This window comes from Belonocnema kinseyi, chromosome 8, assembly GCF_010883055.1.
Source record: "Belonocnema kinseyi isolate 2016_QV_RU_SX_M_011 chromosome 8, B_treatae_v1, whole genome shotgun sequence".
Classification (NCBI taxonomy): domain Eukaryota; kingdom Metazoa; phylum Arthropoda; class Insecta; order Hymenoptera; family Cynipidae; genus Belonocnema; species Belonocnema kinseyi.
Window position 1 is genome coordinate 28,875,159 of NC_046664.1, and position 27,718 is coordinate 28,902,876.

The 27,718-nt window shown below is 24.3% G+C and overlaps 1 protein-coding gene across 2 annotated transcripts in view; it reads left to right on the forward strand.

Annotated features, from left to right (window-relative positions):
* Positions 1 to 27,718, forward strand: part of LOC117177872 (omega-amidase NIT2) — a 96,735-nt gene that overhangs the window by 51,478 nt on the left and 17,539 nt on the right. Inside the window, exon 4 of one of the 2 annotated variants that reach the window (XM_033368914.1) lies at positions 6,682 to 6,992. In XM_033368914.1, coding sequence (XP_033224805.1) covers positions 6,682 to 6,992 — 311 coding nt within the window. Of the gene's footprint in view, positions 1 to 6,681; positions 6,993 to 20,684; positions 20,958 to 27,718 lie in introns of those variants that run through there. The other variant, XM_033368913.1, reaches the window with a different exon arrangement.

Consider the following 27,718-nt stretch of genomic DNA (forward strand, 5'->3'; position numbering starts at 1 on the left):
TATATTATATATTTTTATTATCCAATAAATACTTTAAACTCCAAAAAAATTGGTAAGACACTTATGCATAAACTAAAATACATCTTTAAAATCGTGTCTATTCTTTCTAGTTCGAATTTTTGTCACCAGGCGGCGCATGGCAGTTTAACCATTCCCAATAAGAGGATGGAGTTTAAGGCGTGGAAATTTTGTTCTTTTTTTCTTTATGAATATATGTAATTTTTTATAATAAAATTTGTATAGATCGAAATATATCGAGTTATTTCTTTAAAATTGAAATTCCAATTTTTCGAAAAAAGGGCTAATTGACACGACAAACTTGTGCATTTCTGCTTGAATGTCTTCAATTATATAAATATGTATATAAATAAAAACTCTTCAACTGTGATTTGAAAATCAAAAATTAAGAGTTTTCTTTTTTAAATCTTGCAAATTGATGAAATTTGAAATTTTAGTCCCTAAGATAACAGTATTTTTAAGTTAAAAATTAAAAATTGTATCATTTTAAAATTGTAAATTTTTAAGACCAAAAATATTACTTTTAAAGATTTACAATTTAATGTTATACAATCTTAAAGATTTACCATTCAAATTATTCAATTTGAACCATTTTCAGGTTAAATGTCTTGAATTATAAAGATGTAGAAATAAAAATTCTTTAACTGTGATTATTTTTAAAATCAAAAGTCAAGAGTTTTCGTTTTTAAATGTTTCAAAGGGATGAAATTTAAGCCACTAAAATAACTGTATTTTTAATTTTAAAACTTAATATTTGTATAATTTTAAAAGTTTCAATTTTTAAATCTAAAAATATTATTTTTAAAGATTTACAAAATTCAAAGTTATAAAATTTTGAAAATTTACAATTTACATTATTCAATTTCAACCATTTGCTTTTTATATTTTTTCAATTATGAAGATGTATAAATAAAAATTCATTAAGTGTAATTATTTTGAAAATCTAAAGTCAAGGGTTTTTCATTTTTACATCTCCCAAATTGATGAAATTTGAAATTTAAGTCCCTAAGATAACAGTATTTTTAATTTAAAAAATTTAATTTTGTATCATGTTAAAATTGTAAATTTTAAAAACTAAAAATATTGTTTGTAAGGATTTACAATTTAAATTATTCAATTTGTGATTATTTTTAAAATCAAAAGTCGAGAGTTTTCATTTTTAACTCTTTCAAATGGATTAAATTTGAAATTGAAGTCCCTGAGATAACAGTATTTTTTATTTTGAAACATAAAATTGTATCATGTTGAAATTGTAAATTTTTAAAACTAAAAATATTATTTTTAAAGATTCACCATTCAAAGTTACACAATTTTTAAGATTTGCCATTTAAATTCTGCAATTTCAACTATTTGCGGTTTAAATGGCTTGAATTATGAAGATTTATAAAGAAAAATCCTTTAACTATAATTATTTTCAAAATCAAAAGTAAAATGTTTTCATTTTTAAATCTTCCAAATTGATGAAATTTGAAATTTAAGTCACTAAAATAACAGTATTTTTAAGTTTAAAACTTCAAACTCGTATAATTTTAAAAGTGTACATTTTAAGTACTAAAAATTTCATTTTTGAAGATTTATAATTCAAAATCTTCAAATTCAACATTTTGCAGTTTAAATTTCTTCAGTTCTGAAGTTGTATAAATCTTCGAAATTGATGAAATTTGAAAGGTAAGTCACTAAAAGAACACTTTTTTCATTTTAAAACTAGTATAATTTTGAACGTGTACATTTTTAAAACTAAAAGTTATAATTTTAAAGATTTACAATTTAATTTCTCAAACTTTAATAATTATCCGTATAAAGATGTATAAATAAAAATGCTTAAACTGCAATTTCTTTAAAAATCAAAAGTCAAACGCTTTCATTTTTAAATCTTCCAAATTGACGAAGTTTTTTGTAGCTCTTAATTAATTTTAATAATTTTTCCAAAATTTCGGGGAACATCATCATAGAAAAACACGGGATTTTATCTTTAATTGAATTTTAAAAAATGTATTCACTAGAAGCGAGATATTTTTTAGGATTTCAAAGGATTTAAAATATTTTTAAATGTTTTAGGGAATTTCAAAAGTGTCCTAGAATTTTTTATTGATTTCAATAATTTGAAAGGATTTTAGTAAATTTTAAAGATAGGGTTTCAAAGATTTGAAATTATTTTTTGGAATTCACCCTCAATTCTTATTAATTTATCCTGAAATCTTGTAAATTATTTGGAGTTATTTTTAATTTGCTTAATTCACTTTAATTCTGCTAAAATAACTCAATTCTAATTAATTCAATTGACGTTTTTAAAATTTTGTAATAGTTATTATTTAACTTGTACTGAGGATCAACTTATAAAATGATCAAAGGATTGGAAATATGTTCATGTATTTTTTTCAAATTCCTAAACATTTACAAGAGCTTTAAAATAAAGCAAGGGATTTCAAAAGATTTGAGAGAATTTAACAGATTTTGGATTATTTTAAAAGGTTAAAAAACATTTTAATTTTTTTCAATAATTTAATAGTATTTCGAAGGATAGAAAATATTTCAGGGTATTTAAAAATATTCCCAGGTATTTTCACGAGCTTTAAAAAGTTTGAAGAAATTTCAAAGGACATCAAAGATTCCTAGAATTTTTTTATTTCAATAGTTTGAAGTGATTTTAAAGACTGAAAAATTGTAGAGTATTTTAAAAGATTCAAAAGCATTTTCAAGAGATTTAAATAGTTTTAAGGAATTTTGAAATTTTAATGGATTTCAAAGAATATATTCCCAAGAAGGAAGGAATTAAAAAAATCGCAAAAGGTTTTCAAATATTTTTTGCATTTAATTTGGAATTTCTCCTGAATTCTCATTAATTTATCCTCAATTATTTTTAATCGTTTTGAATTCTTCTAAATTCACTCAATTCAATGGATTTCTGAAATTTTAAAATTAATTCATCTTGAAGTCTCTAAAAGCCAAATTTAAATTCTCTTTAATTTTTATCAAATTAACCCTGATTTTTTAAAAAATACTTTTTAATTCTGTTGAATTTTTTTTAATGTACACGATTGTACTTAATTCAATAGATTTTTTTAATTTTTAAAAGTTTCTATTTAATTGATCCTGCAGTCTTTTAACCTCAGCTTGAATTCTTAGGCATTTCATCAAATTATTTTGAATTCCCTTGAATTCTTCTAAGCACATTTCAAAATCACTGAATTCCATGAAGTTTTTTAATATTTTTAAATTGTTTTCAGTTCATTTGAAGTATTTAAAATTCATTTTAATTTTACGGAAATCAATGGATTTTTTTCACTGAAAAATGTCTTCCAATTAAATTTAACCTAAATTGTTTTATCCTAAATTTGTTACCCTTTTAGTATGAAACAAGTACTCTATGAACATTGAAAAAGTAGTCGTTGGTCCATATAGTTTTCCCAAAGGGACTTAGAGACCTGCAATTTTTGCAGTTTATGGTATTTTTTTCTAAAAATTATGAAATAATTTTTTTTTTTTTAATTAGTTTAAAATGAAAAAAAATTAATAACTGAGTGCATATTTTTTACGATTCCAATTATCAGGGTGGTCGGGAATTTACTTTTGATCTTTGCAAAATTCAAGTTATCATTATTTTAATAATTTTTTTCAATTTACAAAAGTGATTACTCACTATAAAAAGTCTGATCCAAGTCAAAATTCGTCACAATTTAAAAGTTCCTTTTTCCAAAATATAATTTTTAGGTAAAATTAGTATTTCACAGAGCAGATATTTCTGAATTATAGAAAGAAAAATTGGTGGTTAAAGCCAACATTTTTGAACGAAAATGACCATTTTTCTAATATAAGATTCGCCATTTTTATTAAAAATCCATCTCTTTTTAAAAATGATACTACTCTGTTTAAAATAAAATTTTCAACTAAAAATTTAACTATTCTACTGAAAATTTAATCATTCTATTTTAAAATGAAAATTGTCCTTTTTTAGTTCAGGATGTGACAATTTGGATGTAAAGTCGTCTTTTTAAATTGAAAATTCATTTATTTCATTGGAAATTATCATATTTTGTTAAAAAAAAGGTCGACTGTTTTCGTAGAAAATCGACTTTCTGGTAGAAAATGTTTTATTTCTGTAAAAGTTAATTTCCTTGTTTAAAAATTATTTGTTGTTGTTTGAAAATCATCTATTCCAGTTAAATGTTCATAATTTTAGTTGGAAATTCATCTTTCAGGTTAGAAATTAATTTTCTTGGATGAAAAATAAACTCTTTTATTGAAAATTAATTTAGGTTATTGAAGATTCATCTTTTTTTTTAAATTCATTTTTTTGTTTGAAAAATAAGGTATTAAAGTTGAGTTTTTATATTTTTTGTTTGAAGATTTAACTATTCGAATTAAAATCGATATTTTTCATTTAAAAATCAAAAAAATTTTTTTTATTAATAGAATTTGTGAAAAAGACGGCTTTGAGTTAAAAATTGACCTTTTCTAGTTCGAAATTTAACAATTTGGATACAAATTTATCTCTTTTTTTTTTTAATTTAATGTCATTGTTTAATAATTCTTTTTTCTAGTTGGAAATTCATCTTTCAGATTAGAAATGAATTCGCTTTTTTTTAGCTAAACTCTTTTATAGAAAATTAATTTTTTTATTGGAGATTGATTATTTTAATTAAAAATTCATTTCTATGGTTGAAAAGTGAGCTATTTTATTCAAAATTTATCCCTTTTTTTTGCTGAAACTCATTTTTTTCTTAAACTAATAGCAATGCAAATTTCCAAAAATTTATTGAATATTTTTTAAACAAATAAGCGAATAAAAATTGTTTCGCGGGGATTGGCGACGATTCGTCACTTTATATAAAAGCGGATTAATTATAAGGTGTGGATGGATGGTAATTTTTAAGAAATAGCTGTAAGAAAATTCTGTAAAAAAAAGTGAAATGTAAGCAAGTCAATTTTTTAAGGCCAGCAGGCCGAAAAATAAACGTTTATCTAACTAGTTAAATTAATAAAATCTAATAAATAAAAATTAAGAATTATTTGTACTACCTTAATTAACAAATGCACTATTTCGGTATTTCTGGAATAACAACTTTATTTTTTCGATTCAATTAACTGTAAATGACTAACTGCTAATAACATATTTTTTTACTTATTTGATAGTTCGATAACGATCCATTATTTTTATTTTTATTAACAATGTAGTAAACAAATTTTTCTCAGCTAATGCATTTGTAAACAAAATTTTTTTTCTTGTGGAATATAATTAACATACTTAGCAATAATTCCTTGCCATGCCAAGTAATGTTAATTATATTCCACAAAAAAAAACAATTTAATTTACAAATGCATTAGCCGAGAAAAATTGGTTTACTACATTGTTAATAAAAATAAAAATAGTGGATCGATATCGAACTGTCAAAAAAGTTTTAAAAATGTGTTGTTAATAGTTGATTACACACAAAAAAAGTTTAAATTCTGAAAAATAGCCAAATAATGCATTTGTTAATCAAGTTAACAAATTCAATACATTTTTTAACTTTGCATTGCTATTGGACATGTTTTTTGGATAGTAGATTTCCGTTTTGTAGGTATTTTTGATTGAATTAAAGCATTTTTTGTAAACTTGTATACTTAAAAGGTCAATTAAAATAAAATGTATTAACCCTCAAACAGTACACTCCTTTCTGGTCCTACTAAAGGTACACTGGTGCGAATCTGGCTTTTGCCTTTTCAAATTCGAATTTAAAAAAGAAGATTGAGACTAGAAAAATGTCAAACACATATTTTTTTTGTAAAATTTCCTGCTGAATCTAATGGTTCGATAGAAATTTAGATAATCATTAGTTTTCCTTATAATAATTTGTTATAAATAAAGCGGTGTTTTTGAAAAATCACTTTTTTGGAAAAAATTCGCCATTTCTTCGCATTTTATTCAAATTAATTAAACTTTGGGGGATTTTTCAGTTAAAGGAACACATAATCATGAAAGAGTTTTGTTTATGCCGAGAACGGGAATCTAGTTCTTTTCCCGGTAGGTCAAAGTTGGGGTATTTTCAAATACATGATTTACAGTTATGGAGGAAGGGAAATGGAAGTAATGCAACAATTACATGAAAATCTTTTTATTTAGAATTTCTCTCGAATTTTTTCAGCAAGAAATGCGTACTATTCGCGACATTCTTGGCATTCGATGCCTATTGATTCTTGCTACTTTACACTATATTCAACTTCATTCCCATGCATCTGATGGAAAAAATCACATTTTTGCAAAACTTATTGGAAATTATCATGAAAAATCGATAAATAACAAATAAATGTACATAAGTATACTCACATTTAACAAACGAACGAAACTCCTTTACTTACGAAAATATTTAGAAATTCCAGCTCGCTACACTTAACCACGCGTAAAAGGTACACAGGTGCTGATTTGCACCAATTCGATTTTCTCGTCCTTCTATCTCGGAGAGATCGACGCAACTGTAACTAACTGGACTTGGGCCTGTAACCGTGGTGTTCGGAAATATTTGGCGTCAACGGTGCGAATTCGCACCAGTGTACCATGACAGTTCGATGCGAAATTTCATTAGATTTCACTTCTGAAAATCAATTTGGCCACAGACGTTTTTTTCACCCACTGTGCGCCTCCTAAAAGAATAAAAAAATAATTAAATAAATTATATTTTACAGAGTTGTAGCAGCAGTTATACCAGAGTTAAGGCCACGAGGAATGGGATTAGGTGCAGATAAGTTAAAGATACAGCAGCAAATTTCGGCTTCAAAATTGGCAGAGAACGAGAATTTAAAAATTGTGAAAGGGGCTTTTGTAAAAATTATCACCGGAAAGCAGATGGGCAATTATGGACAAGTCGCAGGACTTGATGACGAGGGTGGTCGATTAATGATCAAATTGGCAATTGGAGGAGAAATTATTTCAGTTAATGAGTCGATAGTTCATCCTGTTTCGAAGGATGAGTATAATAAAAACGCAAAAGTGCTAAGTTAGTATTATAATGAAATATTAAATATTCTAGGGACTTTTAATTAGACCACATTCTCATTAATCATTTTTCAATTTATTGCTTTTATTCTTTAGGGTCCGTCCATAAACCAATTTCAGGCTATTTTCAATAAAAATAGGGGAATAAATTTTGTTAAATAAAATTAATGTTAAGATTTAAAGTCGAAAAATATTGCATTTTCAACAAAATAGTTGAATTTTCTACTTGGAAAGATTTTCTACCAAAAATGATGAATTTTTCACCCAAAAAGACGAATTTTTTCGAAGACAAATTAATTTTCAACAAAAAAGTTCATTTTCAACCATGGAGGATAAGTTTTTGACCAATCAAGATTTGTTTATTTTCTAGAATCCAAGATGAATTTTCAATTAAAAAAAAAAAGAATTTTCAACAATTCCGTTTAATTTTCGACCAAAAAAATATATTTATTTTGAAAAGTTAAAATTTTAAACCGAAAATATAATTTTGCAACAAAAAAGTTCATTTTCCTCCAAATAGTTAAATTTTCATAAAAATAGTTGAATTTTGAACCAGGTAGTGGAATTTTCAACTAAAATTATTAATCTTCAGCCAAAAAACACATTAATTTGTTTACAAGTAATTTAAAATTTAAAAAAAGACATTAAATCAAACATTAAATTAAAAACTAAATCAAAACAGATTAATTAACAACAAAACAATTGCATTTTTAATAAAAAAAGGATGCATTTTCAGCCAAGAAGATTAATTTAATCAAAATAGAGTTAAAAAAATTGAATCCTAAATCAAAAAAGATTATTGAACAACTAAAACATTACATTTTTAATGTTTTTAAAATAGGTTTTCAACCAAGAAGATTAATTTTTAAAAAAAAAGACGAAGTTTTAATCAAACAGTTGGATTTTCATCTAAACATTAGTAATTTTACATTAAAAATATACAATTTTCAACTCAACATGGAATAAATATATTTTTACTTAAAAAATAGTTTTCAACAAAATATTTAAATTTCCAGTCAAAGAAATGAGTCTTCAGTAAATAAAAAAATACTAAAAGAAAGTAGTTCAACTTTCAGCGAAGTATGTAAGTTTTCAACCCAAGAAGGTGAATTTTCAGCCAAATAATAAAATTTCCAACTAAAACGATGAATTTGCCACTAAGAAAATTAATGTTCTACCAAAAAGATGGAACTTTCAATCAATTTCTTAAACAAAATTGTTGAATTTTAAAACCATAAAGACGAATTGTCTACAAAAAAGTTACCTTTCAACTAGAAAATATGATTTTTCTACCATTTAGTTAAATTTTCATAAAAATAGTTTAATTTTCAAACAAGTAGGTTGATTTTTCATAATAAAAGGATGAATTTCTAACCAAGAAAATTAAATTTTTACCAAAAAAGACTAAATTGTGACTAAGTAGTTGAATTTTCAACTAAAAAAGAGCAATTTTAAATTTAAAATATCAACTTTTAACTTGAAAATGGAATAGATAAATTTGTAATTAAAAATAGAATTTCCAACCAAACAATTTCAGCCATAGAGATGCGTCTTAAAAGTAAAAAAACAAGAAAACATTTTAATACAGTAGTTCAATTTTCAACCCAAAAACATGCATTTTTTATCAAAATAGTTAAATTTTTAACTAAAAAGATGAATTTTCTAGCAAGTAGATTAATTTTTTACCCATAAAATATGATTTTTTTTAAACAGTTAATTTTCTACCAATTAGTTTAATTTTTAACAATATAGTTTAAATTTTAACCAAAAAAATGAATTTTTAACCAAAAAGTCATTTTCATCCAAATGGTTTAATTTCCTGCCAGATTGTTGAATTTTTGCAGCAAAAAGAGAAATTTTCCACCAAAAAAATACAATTATTAACCCAAAAATATAAATTTGAAACTAAAATGCTAAATTTTCAATAAAAACTAATGCATTTAAAAAAAGGTAGTTTAATTTTAAACCAAAAAAGATAAAATATTAAAAAAAAACGTGTAATAGTAGATATTTAAACTAAAAAGCTTTAAATACAAAATAAAAAAACAATTGAATTCAACCAAAAAAGTCGAATGTTCAATAAAAAAGTTAAATCCTCGACCAAAACAGATTAAATCAAAACCAAATAGTTAAATTTTTAATCCACAAAGGATGAATTTTGAACGAAAAAAGTTAGTTTTTAACCAAAAAAATTTAATTTTCATAAAAAAAAACGAATTTTCAACAAACAACATGAATGTTCAAACGAATAGTTGCATTTTCAACTAAAAATATCAAATTTCAACCAAAAATAGGGTAGTTGAATTTTAACTAAAAAAAAAATCATTTTTATAAAAATGAAATAAATTTCCAACAAACTAGTTCAATTTTGAAACAATTTGATGAATCTTCAATCAGAAAAAATGAATTCAAATCATTCAATTTTCAGCCAAGTAGTTCAATTTTTAGAGAAAAAAAAATTACTTTATGACAAAATAGTTACATTTTCATAAAATAATTAAAATTCTTATCAAATTTTTGTACTTTTAACGATAAATGTAGATTTTTATCCAAATACATAGTTGAATTTTGAACTAAAAAAGATCAATTTTCAACTGATAATAAGATGATTCATTTTTAAGTAAAAAAATGAATTTTCAAGCAAATAAATTAACTTTTTATAAAGTAGTTCCACTTTCAACAAATTAGTTGAATTTTTGACAAAAATAGATGACTCTTCAACAAAAAAGTTGCATTTTTGACTAGAAAAGGTAGATTTTCCACCAAATAGTTCAACATTTATCTAAAAAAGATAAATTTTCAACAAAAAATGGTACAGTGAAATTTCCAGATAAAAAAATCGTTAAAAAATAAATCAAGTTTCAACCAAAGAGGTGAATCTTAAGCCATTTTGGTTAAAATTTCAACATTTTTTTTTAAGATATCCATTTTGATTGCAAATTCAACTTTTTTTTTAAAGTTAGAAAAATTGAATCGTTTTGTTGAAAATTAAACAATTTCCTAGAAAATTTAACTGGTTGTTTGAAAATTTAGCGCATTGTTAACAATTCTTATTTTGAAAATTGAACTATTTATCAAATTTCAATTTTGTTTTAATTTCATATTTTAATGTTGAAAAAGGAACTGAAATCTTTTCTGGATGAAAATTCAGTTTTAAAAAACAGGTTTGTTGAAAAGCCAACAGGAATCTTTTTTGGATGAAAATTCAACTACTTAAAATTTTTTTTTAATAAAAACTTATCTTTTTTAAGAGAAATTTCATCTGTTTTTGATAAAAATGCAACTATTTGATAGAGAATTTAACCATTTTTTTTAAAGTCATCCTTTTTGGTTAAAAATTAGTCTTTTTCGATGCAAAATTCAATTTTTTTCGTAGAAACTTATTTATTCTCTAAACATTCACATTTTGTTCCTGAAGAGTCAACTGAAACCTTTTTTAACCGAAAACTTGACTATTCTTTTTTATTTTTTTTTTAAATTCATCTGTTTTTGTAGAATTTTCAACTATTTTTTTTAGAAAGATTTGGTTGAATTTCTTTACAAGAAAATCATTTTTTTCTTGAAGATTTATATTTTTAGTTGAAAATTCATCTTGTTGGTGGAAAGTTTAACTATTTTGTTAAAAAATAATCTTTTTTAATTGTCAATTCAAATACTTGAGAAAAGTTAAAGTTAAGAAAAAAATTTTTATTTAAATTCCAATTAAATTAAATTGCTTAAATAAAAATAAAAATTAGGTTATAAAATTAAATTAAATTAAAAATTTTAATTCGACACAAAATTGAAATTTAATAAATGGTTCAATTTTCAAAATAAGAATTGTTAACAATACGCTAAATTTTCAAACAACGAGTTGCTTTTTTGTGAAAGAAAAACGAAGATTTCCCTATAAGAGATTAATTTTTTAATTAAAAAGACAAAATTAAAAAAGTAAGTTGAATTTTTATCCAAAAAGATTTAAATTGACTTTTCGACACAAAAATACTAACCAAAAAACTAATCTTTTAAAGAAAATTGTTTTTATTTAATTTAAATTATTTTAATTTATTTAATTTAAATTATTATTATTTATTTTTAACAATTTTTTTTATCTGGAAATTTCACTGTACCATTTTTTGTTGAAAATTTATCTTTTTTGTCTAAAAATTGAACTACTTAGCTGAAAATTGAATTATTTGGTTAAAAATTCCTTTTTTTCTGATTGAAGATTCATCTACGTGTTTCAAAATTGAACTAGTTTGTTGAAAAATCATGTAGTTTGTTAAAAATACGTCTTTTTTCGATGAAAATTAATTTTTTCCATTGTTAAAAAAATTTATTATTTTCATTGAAGGCTTACGTCTGGTTAAAAATGTAACTGTTTGGTCGAAAACCCTTTTTTTTAATTAAATTTTTAACTGAAAATTTAACTTTTACAGTTTTTTAATATTCATCTTTTTTATTTGAAAATTCGCTTTTTTTAGTAAATAAAAATCATTTTCTTTGTTTGAAATTTCATGTTTGGTGCGTAAAATACATCAGTTTCGTGGAAAATTAATTGTTTGCTGAAAACTCATATTTTGGTTTGAAAATTCAATTTTTTAAAAATAAAATTCGCATTTTGGCTTGAAGTTTCAACAATTTATATAAACTTTTTTTCTATTTTTTTGAGTGAAAAATCTTTATTTGTTTCAAATTCGTCTTTTTGATTTTAAAATTCTTTTTTTCGGTATAAATTTCACCTTTTTTCATTGAATGTTTATTTTGAATGTTATTTTATTATAATTTGATGATAATAAAAATAAAAAGAATACGAAAAAAGGAAGGAAGGGGATGCGGTTGGCCGCCTTCTCATTTTTCTTTCCTCTTTTTTATTTGGAGTTTAATCTAATTTAAATTTCTTAAATTTAGAAACTTTTTGTTTTAAATAAATTAATAGATTTGAAATTTTTACATCAGTATCTAAAATACTGTTTTATTCCGTTTATAAAATATCCTTTGTTAAAAATATTACCAGATTAAAATGCTGCCGATTCAATATTAATGATTCAGAAAAAAAATACGGCCCCTTAATTAATATTTAAAAAAGAATTTTAAAGCCTAAGTTAAAAAAAAAACTTTCACGTTTCTCCATATTTAAAAAATTGAATCTATTTAAAGGTCCCTTCAGCTGGAATAAAATTTAATTCACATCGATGTCCCAGCTTTTAATATTCTCATTAATTAATTTTAGACTCGAAGAAATATAATGCATTCAAAGAAATCGCGGAGAAGGGAAAAAGTTCGGCCCCCGAAGAAATTTTAATTGAAGAAAACATTGAGGATGATCGAGCCAAACGAGTAAGAGAGGGGGAATCGAGAGATCGAAAAAAGTCGAAGAAACAGAAGCGATATTCGAGTGAGGACGATTCTGAATCGGAAAAAAAATCGAGGAAAAGGAGAAATTCTAGTGATAGTGAGGAGGAGCAGAAGAGAAAAAAGTCGAAGAAAACGAAAAAAAGTAAGAGGCGTGATAGTTCTTCTGAACGAACGAGTCACAAAAGCAAGAGAAAACATAAAAAGGAAAGGGAGAGAGAGAGAGAGTCTAGAAATTCACCAAAAAGGGACAAATACAGGCACAAAAGATCTCGTTCGCGTTCTCCTAGAAAGCGATAGTGGTATATTATATGAAATTTAGTTTATAAACTCCTCATTTTCATTGTATATTAAGATTTTCTTTACGCATTTTTGTAATAAATCTTATTTTTTTGTATGAAATTCGTTCCTATGCGGCTCTTCTTGCAGAAAAAAAAATTAATTCCATTTTTGAGTCTTCTAAACAGGAAATTTTATATTTAATAGGAAATTTTTTGATTGAATCTTTAATTGAGGATTTGTAATTTAAAATTAATCTTTTGATTTAATTAGGAAAGTATTAAAAATTAGGGGAAATTATTTTCGAAATTTCTTCTAAGAAATAGAAATATCTTTTATTGAAAATATTAATATGTTAAATATCGACTAAATTTAAAGTATGAAGATAGAATAAAAAATTGTTTTAATTATTATTCAAATTTATATGGTTAATTATGTTTTTATTATTACTAATTTACTGTTGAAATTTCATGATTAAACGGAAGAATTTTCTACATACAGTTGAATTTTTAACCTGGAAATGCGATTTTTCAACCAAAAAAAAACTAAATTTTTAACAAAAGGGTTAATTTCCTAACAAATAGTAAGAATTTTAAACAAATTGTTGTACTTTTAACCAAAAAAGGTAACATTTCTATCAAGTAAGAGGAAATTTTAAACCATACAGACGAATTTTCAAAAAAAAGTTTAATTTTTTAATCAGAAAGATGAATTTTTAAAGCATAAAGATGAATTTTCAACCCAAAAGTTGACGTTTCAACCCGAAAATATAAATATTGAACAAAAAGTTAATTTTCAATCAAACAGTCGAATTTTCAAAACAAAAATGTAAGTGTTCTACAAAATAATTGAATTTTTAACCATTAAAAGATGAATTTTCAACCCAAAGAGATTATTTTTAAATCACAAAGATTAATTTTCCATAAAAAAGTTAAATTTTCAACAAAAAAGATTAAAATCCTATCAAAAGATATGAATTTTTAAACCATAAAGATGAATTTTGAATAAAAAAGTTGAATTTCCAACCCAAAAATATAAATATTAAAAAAAAAGTTAATTTTTAACTAAACAGTTGAATTTTCAATCCGAAAATATAATTTTTCTACCAAAATGGTTTAATTTTTAACCAAAAGATTATGAATTTTCAGCCAAAAGAGATTATCTTTAAATCAGAAAGAATCATTTTTCACAGCAAAATGGAATTTTCAACAAAAAAGATGCAATTTCTAACAAAAGAGATGAGTTTTTAAACCATAAAGATGAATTTTCAACAAAAAAGTTGAACTTTTAACCCGAAAATATAAACATTGAACAAAAAGTTAATTTTCAATCAAAGCGTCGAATTTTCAATCCGAAAATATTATTTTTTTGCAATATTGTTGAATCAGCAATCTAAACAGATTCATTTTCTGCCAAAAAGATGCATTTTTGACCAAAAAAAAGGTTGATTTTCTACCAAAAAGAGGCGTTCTTAACCCAAAAAACTATTTAATTTCTACCAAAAGAAATGAATATTTAAAGCATGAAGACAAATTTTCAACAAAAAAGTTAAATTTTTAACCCGAAAATATAAATATTTAACAAACAGTCAATTTTCAATCAAACAGTCGAATTTTGAATTCGAAAATATGAATTTTCTATCAAAGAGTTGCATTTTTAACAACCAAAAAAATTTAATTTCTGCCAAAAGAAATAAATTTTTAAACCATAAAGACAAATTTTCAACAAAAAAATTTGAATTTTTAATCATAAAAAAAATAAATATTGAACAAAAAGTTAATTTTCAGTCAAACAGTTGAATTTTCAATCCGAAAATATTATTTTTCTAAAATATAGTCGAATCAGCTATCTTCACAGATTAACTTTCTACCAAAAATATGCATTTTTGACCAAAAAAAAAGATTAAATTTCCACCAAAAGTGATGAATTTTTAAACCATGAAGACGAATTTTCAACCCAAATGTTGACATTTCTACCCGAAAATATAAACATTGAACAAAAAGTTAATTTTTAACCGAACAGTTTAATTTTCAATCCCAAAATCTAAATTATCTACAAAATATTTTAAGTTTCTACAAAATAGTTAAATTTTAAACAAAAAAAAAGATAAATCTTCAATCAGAAGTTTTTTAGAGTTTAATTTTCCACAGAAAATTTATATTTTCAACAAAACAGATTAAATTTCTACCAAAAGAGGTGAATTTTCAAACCATAAAGGTGAATTTTCAACCCGAAATTATAAGTTTTTTACAAAATACTTGCATTTTTAACCAAAAAAGATGAAAATTTATCTCTTTTGGTAGAAATTTAATCTTTTTTGTTAAAAATTGAACTTTTCTGTCGAAAATTAGTCATTTTTTAAAAAAAATGATGAATTTTCAACCAAAAGGAATTATCTTTAAATCAGAAGAATTAATTTTCCACAGAAAAGTTAAATTTTCAATAAAAAAGATTAAACTTCTACCAAAAAGATGAATTTTTAAACCATAAAGATGAATTTTCCACAAAAAAGTTGAATTTTCAACCCGAAAATTTAAGTTTTCTACCAAATATTTGCATTTTTAACCAAAAAAGATACATTTTCTACCTAAAGAGATTACCTTTAAATCAAAAAGATTAATTTTCCACGGGAAAATTAAATTTTCAACAAAAAAGATTAAATTTCTACCAAAAGATATGAATTTTTAAACCATAAAGATGAATTTTCAACAAAAAAGTTGAATTTTCAACACAAAAATTTACGTTTTTTACAAAATAGTTGCATTTTAACCAAAAAACGATGAATTTTTAAACAAAAGAGATTATATTTAAATCAAAAAGACTTATTTTCAATCAAACAGTCGAATTTTGAATCCGAAAATATGAATTTTCTACCACATAGTTGCATTTTTAAAAAACAAAAAAAATTAAATTTCTGCCAAAAGAAATAAACTTTTAAACCATAAAGACGAATTTTCAACAAAAAAGTAGAATTTTTAACCCAAAAAAAAATGTTGAACAAAAAGTTAATTTTCAGTTAAACAGTAGAATTTTTAATCCGAAAATATTATTTTTCTACAATATAGTCGAATCAGCAATGTAAACAAATTAATTTTCTACCAAAAATATGCATTTTTAACCAAAAACAAGATTAAATTTCTACCAAAAGAGATTATGTTTAAATCGGAAAGATTAATTTTCCACAGAAAAGTTAAAATTTCAACAAAAAAAAAAAAAAAAGATTTAATTTTCACCGAAAGAGATGAATTTTTAAACCATGAAGACGAATTTTTAAACCAAAAGTTGACTTTTCAAACCGAAAATATAAATATTGAACAAAAAGTTAATTTTTAACCCAACAGTTTAATTTTCAATCCGAAAATCTAAATTTTCTACAAAATAGTTGAATTTTAATAAAAAAAAAAAAAAGATAAATTTTCAACCAAAAGTTTTTTAGAAAGATTAATTTCCCACAGAAAATTTAAATTTTCAACAAAAAGATTAAATTTCTACGAAAAGAGATGAATTTTTAAACTATAAAGGTGAATTTTCAACCAATAAGATTAAATTTATACCAAAAGAGATGAATTTTTAAACCATAAAGAATCATTTTCAACCCAAAAGTTGACTTTTCAACCCAAGAATATAAGTTTTCTACAAAAAATTTGCATTTTTAACCAAAAGAAGATGAAAATTCATCTCTTTTAGTAGAAATTTAATCTTTTTTGTTGAAAATTTAACTTTTCTGTGGAAAAATATTTTTTCCGATTTGAAGATAATCTCTTTTGGTTGAAAATTCAACAAAAAAGTTGAATCTTTAAATCAGAAAGATTAATTTTCCACAGAAAAGTTAAATTTTCAATAAAAAAGATTAAACTTCTACCAGAAAAGATGAATTTTCAACAAACAAGTTGAACTTTTAACCCGAAAATATAAACATTGAACAAAAAGTTAATTTTCAATCAAAGCGTTGAATTTTCAATCCGAAAAGATTATTTTTCTGCAATATAGTTGAATCAGCAATCTAAACAGATTAATTTTCTAACAGAAAGATGCATTTTTAACCCAAAAAACTATTAAATTTCTACCAGAATAAATAATTATTTAAACCATAAAGACGAATTTTCAACAAAAAATTTGAATTTTTAACCTTAAAAAAAATATTGAATAAAAAGTTAATTTTCAGTCAAACAGATGAATTTTCAATTCGAAAATATTATTTTTCTACAACATAGTCGAATCAGCAATAGATTAATTTTCTATCAAAAATATGCATTTTTAACAAAAAAAAAAGATTAAATTTCTACCAAAAGAGATTACGTTTAAATCAGAAAGATTAATTTTCCACAGAAAATTTGAAATTTCAACAAAAAAATATTAAATTTTCACCAAAAGAGATGAATTTTTAAATCATGAAGACGAATTTTCAACCCAAAAGTTGACTTTTCAACCCGAAAATATAAATATTATCAACAGGTTTATTTCCAACCCAACAGTTGAATTTTTAACCTAAAAATATGAATCTTTAACAAACAAGTTAATTTCTAACCAAATCGATGCTTTTTGTACTTTTTTATATATAAATTTTTAAAATACTCAATTTTTAACCAATTAGATCAATTTTTTTACAAAATAGTTAAATGCGCAACCAAAAAATATTAATTTCCTACCAAAAAGTTATATTTATAACCAAAAATCATGAAATTTCAACTAAAAGAGATTAATTTTTAAATTGAAAAAATTAACTTTTAACAAAAAGAAAGTGCTTTTCAACCCGAAAATATGAATTAAAACAAAAATTAACCAAATACATATATCTTCAACAAAAAAGTTAGTTTTCAGCTAAAGAATTATTCTTCAGATAATTGGTTGATTTTTATAAACAAATTGGTAAAATTTGAATCTTAGAGACATGAATTTTCAACAACAAAAGTTAATTTTTAACGAAAACATGAATTTGAAACCAATTAGTTAAATTTTCCTTCTGACTGTTGAATTCTCTAGCTAAAAAAATCGAATTTTTGTAATTAGAGTTAAATTTTCAACCCGAATATATTAAATTTTAACAAAAAAGTTAATTTTCCATTAATTAGTTTATTTTTGTGCTAAATCGTTGAAATTCTCAGGCTAAAAAAGACGAATTTTTAACAATACAGTTACATTTTTAACCGGTATATATTAATTTTCCACAAAAAAAGGTAGTTTTCAACAAAAAAGTTAATTTTCAACCAAACTATGATATTTTTTAAGCTAAGAAGATGAATTTTCTACAATAAAGTTGCATTTTTGACCCGAATATATGCGTTTTCAACAAGAAAATTAATTTTTGTACCAAATAGATGCATTTTTTATCAAATATTTGAATCAGTTCCCAAAACAGACTCCTTTTCTACCCAAATATTGCATTTTCACATGTTCTGCAATATTGTTGAATTTTTACCCGAATATATTAATTTTCAACAAAAAAGTTGATTTTTGACTAAATATATCAATTTTCAACAAAAATTGATTGTTTTATCAAAATAATTGATTATGGCAACCAAATAGTTCAATTTTCCTCAAAACTGTTCAATTTTTAACCTGAGTGAATGAATTTTCAGCAAAAAAGTTCATTTTTAACGAAATAGATGAACTTTGAGTACAAAATTTAATTGGCAACTGATTAGTTGTATTTGTCTCCAAATTTTTTAATTTTCAAGATAAAAAGACCAATTGTCGCCAATATATGAATATTTATCAAAAACTTTCAATTTCACCTTTTTTTTAACCTTAATATATAAATTTAGAACAAAAAATTAATTTTTAACCAAATAGATGAATTTTCTATAAGAACGTTAATTTTCAACCAATTAGTTGAATTAGAAAATTAACAAATTTGCGTATTTTGACGAATACAAAAATTTAACAAAAAATGAACATTGTTGACTTTTTAAACTTAAAGAATAATTTTTAACCAAACAAATGAATTTTTTGGAAAAAAGTTCATTTTCAAAGAAATAGAATTTTCAGCAATTAGATGAATTTGCTACTAAATTGTTGATTTGTCAAACTTAAAAACGTATTTTCTACAACACAGTTGAATTTTTAACTCAAATATATGAATTTTCATTTTAAAAAGTTCATTTTTAACAAAAACATGAATAATTAGTTCAATTTTCCTCCAAATTTTTAAATTTTTATGCTTAAAAAACGAATTTTCTATAATACAGCTAAATTTTTTAACCAGAATATATGCATGAATTTTCAACAAAAAACTTAACATATAACCAAATAGATGAATTTTCAGCAAAAAAGTTCATTTTGAACCAATCATTATTTTTGAAACGAATTAGTGAAATTTTCTCCAAATTGTTGAACTTTCCTCAAAATTGTTAAACTTTTTTCCCAACTGTACGAATCTAAAAAAAAAGTTAACTTTTAACGAAATAAATGAATTTTTAAGCGAACAAATTAATTTTAAACTAATTTTATGAATTTTCCTCAAAAATTTCCTCAGAAATTTTTTGCCAATAACCATAACTTTTTACGAAAAAATTTTAATTTCCACTTTTTTTAACCAGAATATATTAATTTGCAAGAAAAAGTTCATTTTTAACCGAATAGATGAATTTTCAGCAAATAATTTAATTTTCAACCAATTAATTCAATTTTCCACTAAACTGATGAATTTTCAAGCTTAAAAACAAATTTGTGTCAATAAGGTTGAATTTTTAACCCGACTGTTTGAATTTTCATCAAAAAAGATTATTTTTATCAAAAACATTAATTTGTAACTGATTAGTTGAATTTTCCTCCAAATTTTTTAATTTTTATGGTGAAAAAACGATATTTCTATAATACAGCTACATTTTTTAACCAGAATACATATATGAATTTAAAACAAACAAAAATAAAATTCAACCAAATAGATGAATTTTCAACAAAAAAGTTAATTTTCAACGAAATAGATGAATTTTCAGCGAACAAATTAATTTGCAACTAATTATTTGAATTTTTCTCCAAATTTTTTAATTTTGAACCTAAAAAGTGACATTTTCAACCAATATATATATGAAAATTTATGAAAAAAAAATTATTTCCTCTTTTTTAACCAAAATATATTAATTTGCAACAAAAAGTTAATTGTCAACCAAATAGATGAATTTCTAGCAAATAATTAAATTTTCAACCGATTAATTCAATTTTCCTCCAAACTGTTGAATTTTGAAGCTTAAAGACGAATTTTTGTCATTAAAGTTGAATTTTTAACCCGAATATATGAATTTTCAACAAAAAATTGATTTGTAATTAATTATTTGAATTTTCCTCCAAATTTTTAATATTTTATGGTGAAAAGACGAATTTTCTACCACACTGTTGAATTTGTAACTCATATATATGAATTTTAAACAAAAAAGTTCATTTAAACCAAATAGATGAATTTTCAGCAACATTGAAATTTTAACTAAATAGTTGAATTTCCCTCCAACCTGTTAAATTTCCAAGGTTAAGGACGAATTTTTTATAAAACCAAAATATATGAATGTTTCGAAAAAAAATTTAATTCTGAACATATTAATTTGCAACCAATTAATTCAATTTTCTTCAGAACTGTTGATTTTTCAAGCTAAAAAGGCGAATTTTGGTAAATACAGTTGAATTTTTAAACCAGATGTATGAATTTTCAGCAACAAATTTATTTTCAGCCAAAATATAAATTTGTGACCAATTAGTTGATTTTTCCTCCAAACTCTTGCATTTTCAAGGTTAAAGGCGACTTTTCGCCAATAAAGTTGAATTTTCAACCCGAATATTTAAATTTTCATCAAAAAAGTTCATTTTGAACCAATCAGCTGAATTTTCCCAAAAAAAGTTTGAATTTGTATGCTGACCAATTATTGGAATTTTCTACCAAATTTTTTCATTTTCAGACTGAAAAAAAACGAATTTTCTACAGTACAGTTTAATTGTTATCCCGAATATATTAGTTTCCAATAAAAATAAGAAATTTTCCGGAAAAATCTGGATAATTCAGGGTTTGGAATATAATAAAATTACACGCAAAATTAAAATTATGCAAATCATTTCGAATGTCATGTCACTCGTGTCAGCAATTGTTCGAGATTCAGTGTTGGCATGATGAATTACAAAACTCTTATTTCTTTTCCGGATTTTTATAAAAATTGTATTTAAATAATTATTCCATTATTTTTTAAACATAAATTAAATTTTTTTATCTCCAAGTTCCGATACGATTATTGTAAATCCAAACCTAATCGTTATCTTTACGTCACAAGGGTCACAAGTTTACACACTACTGAAGCCACAGAAAGAATAATTGACATAACCTAAAGTGAAATGTTACAGAGTAACATCGGAAAACAAGTCATGTCAAGTATGTACCATACATATTAAACTAAATTAAACTATTAAACTGAACAATTAAAAAAATATATATTTCTAAATATGACAAAGAAATATGGAATTCTGATCTGCTTTTGCATGGTTTTTTGACCTTCTAACTTTTTTACTTATCGTTAATTGCCATACATAACCTATTTTTGTCTCACATCACAATACTTTTAAGCTTTTAAAGACGCATTATTTATGAAACATACACTATTGCAAAGTATTTTATTGGGGATTTCAAAATTATTTTATTATTTTAAACTATAGAAAATCAAAGATATTATAACCCAAGATACGGCACGTGTATAGTTCGAGGAACTAATTGTAGACGCTCCCGTCGAAAATTGCTCGATCCCCCCATGCATTTGAATTTTACTCGAGTGGTTGATCAGAATAAATAAATATTTTGCCTAACATTTCTCAATTTGAACTGAAAGGTCAGAAATTATTGGAAAGTTTCAAACACATTTATCTCTTAATTGTTAATTTGTAATAAAATTATCCGTAAATGAACTATTTATTGTCGCGGGCATATTCTTATCGGGCGCTGAGCCCGTGGCTCGCAAGTTTGAGCGCGCCTGGGGCGCGCGTCTTTTGATTCCCGCGATTCCCGCTCAGATATTTATTCTTTACATTTAGAATGCTTGAATGAAACTTTATCAAAAACATCTCTTTAGATCGCAGTATTTGAATGCGTGTTCATATTATAAATTTATTTCTCAAATAAGTATAGTTAAAGATTAAATTTCTCAAAGCTCTGTGAGGTACACAATATTATCGTGACACTCACGCTAAGCACTCGTTTTTTGACAGACAGTTGTAAATTTATATTTTCTCTGCCACCTCAAAATAAACTTAAAAAATACAATCATTTTTTAGACATTTTTCTCTATCTCGCGTTGTGATGCTAATAATAGGATTTTGGTTTTCATATTATTTTTTATACATGTATAAAGAAAAATATCCTACAAGTCTTCTGTCAGATTTTTTACGTATCTTGCGTCTTTTAGCGTAATATTGGAATTTTCGATTATCTGCATATATTACTTACGATAAAACAAAATTAGGATTCCTATTGGAAAGTGATTTAAAGAAATTTTGTAGGATTTTTCAAAACCTATCATTTCTCTTTGAGACTTTTTGTCGTATTTTGCGTCATTTGGTTCAAAATTTGAATGTTATGGCGTCAAATTTCGGGCAATTCCAATACTTTCTCCATCATAAATAATAAGAATGTAATAAATGAATACAAATTTGTATCACCTTCTTGGGCGAATAACTTTTTTCTATCAATTTGTTTTTGTAGCTTTTGTTGTTTTTCCCCAAATTTTTCATTTTTTTTAATACCATTTTTATGATCAATACCAAAACTACGTGTCATGTCAAAAAATAATTCATAACAAATTTGGAGCTCTTTTTCGGGTAAATAATTTTTGTTAAATAATTTTTTTTTCGTAACTTGTATCATTTTTTCACGACGTTTTTTTTTATCTTCTCAATGTTATTTTTTCGCGAATAAAAAAAAAGGTACGCCTCCTATCAAGACATGATTATTAACGAATTTGTAGATCTTTTTTGAGATCACAATTCTTGTTGATTCATCTTCTTTCTTATCCTGCATAGTTTGACCACAAAATGGGATTTTTCATATCTCATTATTTTCTGTGCAATAAACATTAGAATTTTCAATTTTACAAGAAAATCCAAAAAGTTTGTATGATAATCTTGCAGGGCTTTTAAAAAGCAATGTTTTCCTTTACTTTTTTTCATATTGCACGTTGTTTGGCTTATAATTTTGATTTTCCATTAATATTAAAAATTTTGGAAATGCTATAACTCAGAATTTTTTTCTATAAAAAAAAGTAATGAGGATAAATTGTTTGTCCTTCCGAGTACTATTAATAGCCGTAAATAAAAATTTGAAGTATAAGAAAATGGTCCCAAAATTTGTATTTTTTTCCAAAATGGCTGTTAACTAACTCGTCCTTTCTTTTCGGACTTTAATCGAAACTTTAAGGGGTCGTCAGTAAACTGCATTACCATTTGCATGGGGGGTATGTTTCCTTATTATTAACTTTTAAAGAATTGTTCTTTTTTTGTCTGTTTTTAAGAAACCCCCTTTTCTCGTTTATTCGCTTAAATCCTTTTTGGTAGAACTTGACTATTATATTTGTGGTTCAGAATTCAACTCGTTTGGTTAAAAATTCTAGTATTCAGTTGAAAATTTTATTATTCTGTAAAAAATGCAACAATTTTGTTAAAAAGTCATCTTGTTTCGTTAGGAATTCAGAAGCTTGGTTAAAAGTTGAACTACTTTGTAAAAAAATTATTCTTTTGGTTTTAGATTCACCTCTTTGGTCGAAAATTTAACTATTCTATTTTTAGAAAATTAATCTTCTACGGATAAAAAGTCATTTTTAGGCTGAACTCTTTCATTAAAAATGTAACTATTATGTTGAAAAATCGTTTTTTTTTAATAAGAATTTTTTTTTAACTAACGTAAACATTTCATTTTTGATTTAAATTGATATTTTTATTAAAAATTAATGTTTTCTGGTTTAAAATTGCTCCTCCCGGCTTTAAAATTCAAAAATTTTCTTAAAAATTAATATATTTTGTTGAAAGTTCGTCTTATTTTGATAGATCATTAATACAATGCTGGAAAATTCATTTCTTTCTTTAAAAATTTAACTATTTTTTTCGCAATTTATCTTCTTTAATTGAAAATTAAACGACTTGGTTAAAAGTTGAACTTTATCATTAAAGATTCATATTTTTGGACTCCCCTTGATCTTTGGGTTTGACTCTTTTGTTGCAAATTTAATTTCTCGATTTAGTTGAAAATTAATCTTTTTTTAACATGTAACAATTTTCTTGACATTTTGGGTTTTTTGTTTTGTTCAAAATTAATTTTTTATCTGAAAATTTGCAATTTTACATTTTTGCTGGAGATTTAGACTTTATAAGTTTAAAATTTAATTCTTTTTTAGAACATTCTTTTGTTTTGTTGAAAATTCATCTTTTTGGTCGAAAATTAATTTTCTTGATTTTTTTACATCGTCTTTTTATTAAAAATGCAATTGTTAAGTTCTAAATTAGTATATTTTGATTAATGATTTAACAATATGGTAGAAAATTAAAGTAGGATTCGTTTGTTAATGAACTTTTCCGTGTTTTTTTCATGTTTGTTAAATCTAGTTTTTTAAAAATCATATTTCTGCAAGATTTACCTCTTTGGCTTAACATTGAACTTTTTTTGTTGACAATTTGGTTTTTTATGTTAAAAATTACTTGCCTTGAAAATTACAACATGTCTATTCTTGATTAGAAATGGATCCTTTATAAGTTGAAAATTCAAATATTTAGTTGAAAATTCATGGAATTTGTTAAAAATTCGTCTTTTTTGGTAAGAAAATTAATCTTCTTTGTTGCAAATTCATTAAATAATAAATCACGATTTTTAAACCCTTAAAACCCCTAGTTGGATCATTTTTCTTTGTTATTGCAAACTTAAAAAAAAATTCACTTGAAGATATAAATAAAATCAAAATTTTTTTCAATCCTTGGTGGGAATTGTTTTACAATTGCGAAAAAGTATAACTATTTTTACAGGAAAACGCCAATGAATATAATAATTTTTTTAAATACTGAGAAATCCAGGTGGCCGTTTTAATCAAGGAAACAAATTTCTGGTCATTTCCTGGCTCGCAAAAAATTATTGAATTATTTTAATTCTTTGGAATTCTTTCCTTTTTCATTTTTTTGTAATAGCCTCAGTTGCTGAGATGCACCCCTAAACGCCTTATATTTCTTTAGAATTTTTTTGGACTCTTCGATTCTTTGAATTATTTTTATAAACTCTTTGGATTTCTTTGAAGTTGTGAATTCTGATGAGCAATTGCAAGTGATTAACTGCCCCCAACCTTCTAAAATTAAATTTTAATGTGAAAGGCATAGTCTAGTAACTGGTTTTTGTAATTAAACAAATTATAAGGAAAAAGATTATACGTTTCAAATAATCAAGAAACAAAAACAAACAAAAAACAGAATTTTAATATAATTTTGATAAATAATTAAATGAGCAGTGAAAACCTTAAATTTTTCCATGGAATTAAATGTAAATTGTCAATTCGACACTACAGAGAAGTGTAAATATTACTTCAGTTATACCTGAATTATGCGAAAAAATAATATAATATTTTAGGATTTAAAAATACATGTAGGATAAATTTATACAGTGAAGTATTCGAACCTTCAATTCACTATTTTTGTAAAAATTATATTTTTTTAAGTAATGTTTGAAATTTCGCAACAATTCTAAAATATGACAAGAATTTTTTGAAACTTATTTATATAGTATTTCGAAAATTTTTCTTTTAAAAGAAACGAGACGAGGAATTAATTTAACTTTTTCATTTAACTAAATTCTGAATAATTTAAAATTTATTTACTTTTTAAATTTATTTACTATCTCGAAAATGTCCCTTTTTAAACAAAAACCGTAAAAGAAATTAATTAATTTTAACGTAATAATAAATATAATAATTTTAGGCCCTCATTAATTTTAATATTTTCGGCGTGCATGGACAGCCACGAGTCAGCTATAGATATGGCTAGCGAAGGCAAGCGCGAGAATCGAGAAACAGAAAATCACCGACACTTTCGGTTTGGCTATCGCCTTAGCCCCACCCCTCCCGTAGACGTAGGCAAAGGACGCGGTTGCCATAGAAACATCGAAAAGTTGAAGAGGGCAGCACCTCGAGGCATGCAAAAATGTAGTTAGATATATATATCGTTCTCCCACTCCGACCTCCCGTGCCGCATCTATGCTTATAATATCTTTGGAGAAAGTGACCTGTTTATGCAAATTCAATAGATCTCTTTAGTTCAGGGGGGTGCTTCCACTATACTGCCCAATACAAAAAATGTGTTACGAGAGTTGAAAACGGCCATGCGGCGGCGCTAGTACTAACTTTGTTCTACAAAACCATTATGTACCATAGGAAAATTGCATAAAAATTACAAAATAAATACGAAAAACACTTTAAAGTCATTTTTTCTTCATAGTGTAGAGTCAAGTACTAAATGAGACTTATTTACTTACGTATTATTTTCTTTAATATAGGAAAAAGCGGCAAAATTGACATAATTCAAATTTAAAAAAATTACATAGATATTTAGAAATTATAAAGATTGATAAAAAAATAAAAATAAAATTTGGAATAATTTCCAAATTTCAAATAACAAGTTTTTTAATTAACAAAAAATAAAATCCCAAATTTCAATATATCCAACACTAAAATTCATCGACTTCAAGACCGACTTTTAAAATAAACGAATTATCAAGTTCCCGACAAATGTTTTAATTGCCGAAATTTAAAATTTTGCAACATAGTTACTTGATTATTAATTTATAAGTAATTAATAGAATTATAAATAAGGCAAACAATTTAATGAATCATCAATTAATAATTTATTAATTATTTTCGAAAATTTTATATTCTGTCACAGTTAAATTACAGAAATAGAAATATTTATGAGAGTTTAACAGTTCGTTTATTTTATAATACGGCAATTTTTTGTTGTTGCTAATGTATGATTTAGTTATTCTTTCTTTTGTTATTTTGTATTAGGCCCGGATATTCAAACACTTTAAAATATAGTGATGAAGAGCTAATTTTTTCTATATTGCCTCTTTACAATATAATGCTACTATATGATAAATATAATTATTATATCTATATATGACAAACAAAGAATATGATAAATTCTTAAATATTTTTTTCTATTACAATGAAATCACCAACTCTTAAATGTGATATTTTTCAATCAATTAGACTTTGAAACGAAGCTGAAATATTTTAACATTTGTATGTTTCCAAATTAAAAAAATTACCTTACTCTCTTCTAAATTTTCCCAGCAATTTTAAGAAAATTTGTTTATTTTCTTGAAAAAATTCAAAATTATTTTCAGTTCTACTAAATATTTCTTGAATTTACCCGATTTTTGTTTGTTTTTATTTTTTAATCTTACCATATTGAAACATTTTGCTTTAAAATCTTCTAAACTATTTTTAGAAATTTTCTAAAATCGTTTTTTACGTTTAAAAACCTTTTTCAATTTTCTCTTATACTTCATTGTTCACAATAAAAAATTATTTAAAACTTCCACACGAATATAAGGAAAATTCTTCTTGTTTTTTTATTTTGTCAGACCTTCTAAGCCTTCTGTTTTCTAAAAATTATTCAAATTTTTTCTGCATTTTTTATTTATTCTGCAAGGTTTTAAAAGTTGCCCTGACATCTGTCAGCTTCTTCTTCACTGAAAAAAATGGTTAGTTGCGACAAGAAGCTCCTTATTAGTAGAGTTGGTATAAGCTACAACAACTACTTCGATGGTAACAGTAACTAACCAGTTTTGTACGGCAACAAGTCGCCGTTAGTCCTCCTATGAAGGTTACATTAGTAAGGATAGTAATTGTAGTCACAACAAATAAATTAGTTACATTTACCAGCAATTTATTTTCCAAGAAATAAAAGTAGTAAAGGTTACGAGTTTTGCCCCTTGGCGATTTTGGCAGAACTGAAATATGAGCAGTACTGCCAACATTCGCATCGAAATATCGCGTCATGTTTTCGATGATTGCCATTTTAATCTGAACCTTTACGTATAAAGTGTGAACACGTGGAAAATATTGAAGAGCATCGTATAGATCCTTAGGGCGTCCTCTACGGCCTACGCCTAGG